This window comes from Abramis brama, assembly GCF_963993115.1.
Source record: "Abramis brama genome assembly, chromosome: 5".
NCBI lineage: Eukaryota > Metazoa > Chordata > Actinopteri > Cypriniformes > Leuciscidae > Abramis > Abramis brama.
This window is the reverse complement of record NC_139967.1, coordinates 50,066,220-50,074,072: the sequence shown is the minus strand read 5'-3', so window position 1 is coordinate 50,074,072 and position 7,853 is coordinate 50,066,220. Positions and strand designations below refer to the sequence as shown.

The 7,853-nt window shown below is 40.3% G+C and overlaps 1 protein-coding gene across 1 annotated transcript in view; it reads left to right on the top strand.

Annotated features, from left to right (window-relative positions):
- The first annotated feature begins 1,064 nt into the window (after nucleotides 1-1,064).
- Nucleotides 1,065-7,853, top strand: part of thnsl2 (threonine synthase-like 2) — a 16,509-nt gene continuing 9,720 nt past the window's right edge. Inside the window, exons 1-5 of the mRNA XM_084114856.1 lie at nucleotides 1,065-1,126; nucleotides 2,218-2,441; nucleotides 4,884-5,078; nucleotides 6,547-6,699; nucleotides 7,741-7,853. The exon at nucleotides 7,741-7,853 is cut by the window's right edge and continues 115 nt beyond it. Of these exons, the coding sequence (XP_083970982.1) occupies nucleotides 2,219-2,441; nucleotides 4,884-5,078; nucleotides 6,547-6,699; nucleotides 7,741-7,853 (684 nt within the window). The 5' untranslated portion in view covers nucleotides 1,065-1,126; nucleotide 2,218. The remainder of the gene's footprint in view (nucleotides 1,127-2,217; nucleotides 2,442-4,883; nucleotides 5,079-6,546; nucleotides 6,700-7,740) is intronic.

Below are 7,853 nucleotides of genomic sequence, written 5' to 3'. Positions count from 1 at the left end.
GTAGTGAAAAAAGTGTGACAACTAGCCCCGGTCTCTCATACAATCAAAACTGATGTGCTATTAACATCCCAGCTATATTGTATTATTAATAATAAAATCCCTTTTTTGATTAAGCACTTTCCTGTAATTTCAATGTCAAAAGTATGACCATGAAAATGCCATATTGGCTGAACCGAATTTAATAATTATATTACTATATTAATATAGCCTATATTATGTCTCAGAGATCTGTAATCACTTCACTTTAAACATTCTCCTGTCATTCATTGTTTAATAGGATTCGTTGAAATTGTATTACGTTTTGTATTTATCGAGGTATGCTCGTATTCCATTCAAGCAAAATAAAAAATAAAAAACGTTCAACTGTAATCACAAAGTAAAATAAAAATGTGTATTTTCCTAATCGCTGTGTAAAGTAACACGAATCACATGAGAGTGACGTCACTCACCGTGCTGCTTTTCACAACATAATTTACACCCGAAAAAGGACACCAATGACTTTAACAATAATTCTCTCGAAAATATACGGTAAAACACAAAAGTAGTAAGAATTATTATTATTATTATTATTATTTAGACCAATTGCGTCCGATTCACCAAGTCCCGCCCCACGCTGATATCGAGGTTGCCAGATCCGCGGAACAAAACGAACAAAACCCAATGACTCTGTCCCACATATGTCAAAACCACGCACATTCCTAAAATACATATTTTATTGTCACTTTTATTCGTTATACACAACTTCAGCTTTAAAATCACTATATAGTAGTAATCGTAAAACAGAATTTGTATTCACAATAAAGTAAACCGTAAGTAGCCCATTTGTATATTTCTATAATGGATGTGTCACTCAGTGCAATCTCTCCGGAGATCAAAGGCAGAAATCCTCCCTCACAAAACACATAATCTAGCACAGTATTATCATTGATATAGAATTTAAAATGATTAAAGTAATAAAATACAAGAATTTCGGTCAAATACAATATTCGCAATGTGTCAAACATTCAACCCGTAACTTTAGGCAAATCCCACAGGAAAACCGCAGACTTGGCAACCCTGACCCTGCAGAGCTGGAGTAAAGCAGAGTAGCAGTTACTGTAGACACTCGAACACCTCTGTCAGTCAGGTAGTGATTATTAACTTATTAACTCATACTGCTTCAGCCTTCAGTGTGTGATGAATCGCTTCTGTTCCTCTACTATAATCGCTTTTTGATGAAAACGTATGCTAACTGCTAAATGCATAAATAATGTAAATGAATACGAACATGAATGTAAAGTCAGGAGTAAAAATAAACTGGAAACAGTTGCTGTAAATGAAACAGAATGAAGCACAACTGACCTTTGATCTTCACACGAGAACTTGTCAAATCATGGAATGATTTCTGCTTGTTTGGTTGTTTTTACGGAGTAAACCTTCTAGTTACAGGAATAAAATATACAATCTTAGACATTTCTGTGTCTTCTTACTCGATAACACAACATAAGATTATGAATAGAAAATAAAATCAGTGAGTATAGACCAGGGTTGTTATAGTTAACTAAAAACATTTTTGTTACTTGACCAAACATTAACTGAAATAAAATAATTAAATTAAACTTATTTTATTCTAGCTAGTTGCCAAGGAAACATTTGAAATAAAATTAATAAAAACGATAGTCATATTAGGAAAAACAAAACAAATGCAAATAAAAAAAACTTTAATAAAACTTAAAATGAAAACAGAAAAGATATAAAACTTTCCCTGTAATAGTATCTCAATGATACTAAAATCCCTCATGTTGTTGGGTTGTGCATGTTAGTGAATGTGAAGTAGTTCATGACGAAAAGATACGTTTGATTAAGTATGTAAACCGTGTTATTTCAGTGTTTAGTGAGATTACATTTTTTTAAAACTTATATTATTCTAGCTAGTTGCCAAGGAAACATTTGAAATAACCTAACCCCTAACCTCTAACCTCTAACCCCTAACCTCTAACCCCTAACCTCTAACCTCTAACCCCTAACCTCTAACCCCTAACCTCTAACCTCTAACCCCTAACCTCTAACCCCTAACCTCTAACCTCTAACCCCTAACCTCTAACCCCTAACCCCTAACCTCTAACCCCTAACCTCTAACCCCTAACCTAACCCTAACCCTACATTATAAAAACTGTAGACGTATTAGAAACCCCCGATCACGTGTGTGAGTCGTTCAATGCTTCGCTCGCCCTGCAGGATGCGTTACTGCAGCACGCGTGCCGGCGCTCGGGGCCGTAGCTTCAGAGACGTGCTGTTCTCCGGATACGCTCCCGACGGAGGAATGTTCATGCCGGAGAACATCCCGATGCTGAGCGCTGAGACTCTGAGGAGCTGGAGGAGTCTGTCCTATCAGCAGCTCCTGTGTGAGATCTGCAGTCTCTATATCCCTGAGCAGGAGATCCCGAGACCACATCTGCAGGGTGAGACCACACACACACACACACACACACACACACACACACACACACACACACTCTCACACACACACACACACACACACACACACACACTCACACACACACACACACACACACACACACTCACACACACTCACTCACACACACTCATCAGCTCCTGTGTGAGATCTGCAGTCTCTATATCCCTGAGCAGGAGATCCCGAGACCACATCTGCAGGGTGAGACCACACACACACACACACACACACACACACACACACACACACACACTCACACACATCAGCTCCTGTGTGAGATCTGCAGTCTCTATATCCCTGAGCAGGAGATCCCGAGACCACATCTGCAGGGTGAGACCACACACACACACACACACACTCATCAACAATTTGGCCGATATCGATAACCGATAATTATTTATATGGGAAAGCCAATATATTAGCCGATAAATCAAACGTTTTATATAATTTTTAACTAAATAAAAAATGTATATAATTTTGAGAGCCTGATTACAAAAACAAAAACACACAATGTTCTGTAGCCTAAATGACAGGCTTGCGCTGCACATGTTGCACTGAACTGGATTTTCCTTTTTTGTGATTTCAATCATATTTCAAGCAATTCAAAACTATTATGTTGAACAGTGCACATCTGAAGGAAATAATACATTATTTATCAGCTTTAATTTATCAGCCAATTTTCTTTTTGGGCCGATAACAATAACATTAAAAATGAAAGTCCCCTGTAGTCAATCATTTTATCCCTTAAAATTCCACCAAATATTTTGATCACGAAAATAGCATATTTTCCCTGAAAAAACAATCCTTCATGCCTTCAAATATCTTGAATGTAACTCGACACCCTCGCCTCATTTAGTATGCGCGGTTCTATGAATATGCAAATGAGCCCCGCCTCCACTCACTCGCTCAGCTCAGAGATCCACTGGTTGACGATCACACGTTGATCTGATTGGTTACAAGGTAGTTTGTGACGTCAGAAACACCAGCGATTTCAAAGCGTGTTTTTGAGACTGTCTTTGGTTCACTGCAGTTTTAAGGAGGAAATACTCAGCAATGGAGTCGACTTATGAATTTACACATGCTTTGTCTTAAAGCTGCAGTCCGTAGTTTTTCCTCTTTGTCGCCATCTCTGTTCGAAATCCGCAATTGCAGTTATTTGGTTATTATACGGAATTATCAACTTTACGTGGGTTGTACATCGGCATGAAACAGCGCGGATGAATCCAATGTTTTGAGGAGAGTGTGCGGCTGTCAATCACTGCGCCGGTGTGGATACGGGCATTCAGAATCACAGAATATACTTTTTGGAAGTATGACCAATATTAAAATTTTCAACGGAAAATGACACCTGAACAAGTAAGTAACATCCACTTTTGTTCTGATCAACTAAGGGGAAAAAAGCATTGCAATAAATCGCGCTGATTAAATCTAATGATCGCTTATCATATCATGTCAAACCGTGCAAATCAGTTATTTTGTACAAACAAATAACAATCAATCATAGTGCTATGAAATAAACGCTGTATGAACGGAATCCCTGTTATGCATAAACGTGTTATAATATAACATAATATAAACATCTTACTGATTCAGATCCAACACTTGACCACGGAAGAGGCGGGTTTGATTTTCTTGGAGGGGAATTGCTCCCTCTCATAGCTAGCACAAAATAATTCATATTTACCATAATAGCAAAACGAGAAAGGCACAACAAAGGAAACTCCGTAACTGTGTAAATTAAGCGAACAAGTGTGCTACTGTTACGTAATTGAACTATTGAACTGTCTTTCCTGTCTAGCAAAATAAAGCCGTCTCTGCGTCCGTTTTGAACCCCTTTAAAACACGGAGTTCACGCCGTCTTTCAAAAGCCCTGCCGATGTTTATCCTTGTGTCCGCATGGGCCGGCTGCAGCCTCTTTTCTTCTCTAGCCTCTCCGAAGTCCGGAGTCCGGAGTCTTTTGGGTTTTACAACTGGTGAATCTCCAGTTGTCACTGGTGATTGTCGTTTGAAACATTCTGGATCTGCTATAAGTTTAATTATTTCAAGTGCTGTGAGAAAAGGCCATAAATCTCCAGCATCCTCACACTCATCGCCGACTAGCCGAGACTCTTCTTTATGTGGACAGATGTGACGTAATGACGCAAACACATGCTCGAATTTCCCGCGGAAATCCACCAGTACCACTGGAGTTAAAATCATTATTAAAAGCTAACCGATTTGAATCGAGCCAAGGCAAGCAGAGAGTTTTGAACACTGGCTGGTTATGTTTTTTTTATTATTTTGGATCATTTTTAACACAAAAAAGTTACGGACTGCAGCTTTAAAGCAGATTAAAAACACCACATAGACATATAAACAAACATTAAGTTTAGATTTAATTTCAGCTCATGTTTCTGTCTCTCCAAACCTCCGGTCTGTCTCTCTGTAGAGCTCATTGCACAAGCGCTGTCGAGCTTCTCCGTACCGGATGCGGTGCGACTGGTTCATCTGAAGGATTCTCTCTCAATCCTGGAACTGTTCCATGGAGAGACTCTGGCGTTTAAGGATCTGGCCATGACCTGCACCGCTCAGTTCCTGCAGTACTTCTTACGCAGAGACGGCAAACGGGCCACAATACTTGTAGGTAAGGAGTGACGTCCGTCTCAGATCTGCCCGCAGACAGCAACATGGTGTCGGCCCAGATCCGGCCACATCCGGGCCGTGAGGAATCCATGTGTGGACCCACGGAATTTCTGGAATTCTGAATTTATCTCGCATTTCTGAGTTTTTCCAGAAATATGAGTTTAAATCTCACAATTCTGACTTTCTCCGGAATTCTGAGTTTAAATCTCTCAATTCTGACTTTTTTTCCAGAATTCTGAGTTTAAATCCTGCAATTCTGACTTTTTTTCCAGAATTCTGAGTTTAAATCCTGCAATTCTGACTTTTTTTCCGGAATTCTGAATTTAAATCTCCCAAATCTGACTTTTCCCAGAATTCTGAGTTTAAATCCTGCAATTCTGACTTTCTCCGGAATTCTGAGTTTAAATCTGTCAATTCTGACTTTCTCCGGAATTCTGAGTTTAAATCTATCAATTCTGACTTTTTCCAGAATTCTGAGTTTAAATCTGTCAATTCTGACTTTCTCCGGAATTCTGAGTTTAAATCTGTCAATTCTGACTTTCTCCGGAATTCTGAGTTTAAATCTCGCAATTCTGACTTTCTCCCAGAATTCTGAGTTTAAATCTGTCAATTCTGACTTTCACCGGAATTCTGAGTTTAAATCTGTCAATTCTGACTTTCTCCGGAATTCTTAGTTTAAATCTCGCAATTCTGACTTTCTCCCAGAATTCTGAGTTTAAATCTGTCAATTCTGACTTTCTCCCAGAATTCTGAGTTTAAATCTCTCAATTCTGACTTTCTCCGGAATTCTGAGTTTAAATCTCGCAATTCTGACTTTTTCCCAGAATTCTGAGTTTAAATCTCTCAATTCTGACTTTCTCCGGAATTCTGAGTTTAAATCTCGCAATTCTGACTTTCTCTGGAATTCTAAGTTTAAATCTCGCAATTCTGACTTTTTCCCAGAATTCTGAGTTTAAATCTATCAATTCTGACTTTTTCCAGAATTCTGAGTTTAAATCTTGCAATTCTGACTTTCTCTGGAATTCTGAGTTTAAATCTCGCAATTCTGACTTTTTCCCAAAATTCTGAGTTTAAATCTGTCAATTCTGACTTTCTCCGGAATTCTGAGTTTAAATCTCGCAATTCTGACTTTTTTTTCAGGAATTCTGAGTTTAAATCTCGCAATTCTGACTTTTTTTTCAGGAATTCTGAGTTTAAATCTCGCAATTCTGACTTTTTCCAGAATTCAGAATTCAACGCAATAAGATTGACCAATCAGAATCAACTATCCCAGACAGCAAAATAGTGTCGGCCCAGATCCGGCCCACATCTGGTACACATGGATTCCTTCACGGCCCAGATGTGGGCCGGATCTGGGCCGGCACTATGTTGCTGTCTGGGATAGTTGATTCTGATTGCGTTGAATTCTGAATTCTGGAAAACTGTGGGCCCGTCTCGTGTCCTGCGATTCAGAGCTGATGTTCTTTCAGGAACGTCCGGCGACACGGGCGGCTCGGCCATCAGAAGCGTGTTGGGTCTCAGTGAAGTGGACATCGTGGTGGTGTTTCCCCGCGGACGCGTCACCAGAGTCCAGGAGCGCCAGATGACCACCAGTGCCGCAGACAACGTCCATGTGTTCGCAGGTAAACGGGAAACGCTGCTGTAAAACCTTTAAACTGCTCAGCTTTTGTGATATCAACTTCAAATTTGGAACACAACTAGGTTAGACATACGGCTTTTAATCAGCAAGGACACATTAAATTGATCAAAAGTGACAGTAAAGACATTTATTATGTTACAAAAGATTATTTTTCAAATAAATGCTGTTCTTTTCAACTTTATATTCATCAAAGAATCCTGAAAAATAAAATGTATGACGGTTTCCACAAAAATATTATGTTTTTATAACATTGATAATAATCATGTTTCTTGAGCATCAAATCATCATATTAGAGTGATTTCTGAAGGATCATGTGACACTGAAGACTGGAGTAATGATGCTGAACATTCAGCTTTGATCACAGGAATAAATTACACTTTACTGTATATTCACATAGAAAACAGATGATTTACACTGGAATAATATTTCACTGTTTTACTGTATTTTTGATCAAATATATACAGTGTTGAGCAGAAGAGACTCTCAAACGGTAGATTTGTTCCACTGTCTTAGTCTGACTTGGTAAGGAGATGTTCCAGATCTGTGTGTGTGTGTGTGCGTCTGTGCGTGTGTGTGTGTGTGCGTCTGTGCGTGTGTGTGTGTGCGTCTGTGTGTGTGTGTGCGTGTGCGTCTGTGCGTGTGTGTGTGCGTGTGCGTATGTGCGTGTGTGCATCTGTGCGTGTGTGTGTGCGCGTGTGTGTGTGCATCTGTGCGTGTGTGTGTGCGTCTGTGCGTGTGTCTGTGCGTGTGTGTGCGTCTGTGCGTGTGTGTGTGTGTGTGTGTCTGTGCGTGTGCGTCTGTGCGTGTGTGTGTGTGTGTGCGTCTGTGTGTGTGTGCGTGTGTGTGCGTGTGCGTCTGTGCGTGTGCGTCTGTGCGTGTGTGTGTGTGTGTGTGTGCGTGTGTGTGTGTGTGTGTCTGTGCGTGTGCGTCTGTGCGTGTGTGTGTGTGTGTGCGTCTGTGTGTGTGTGTGCGTGTGTGTGTGTGTGTGTCTGTGCGTGTGTGTGTGTGTGTGTGTGTGACGCAGCGGACGGGACGTCTGACGACATTGACGTGGCTCTGAGGAAACTCTTCGCGGACCCAGAGCTGGTTCGACGTCACGGCCTCATGAGCCTGAACTCTGTGAACTGGAGCCGGATC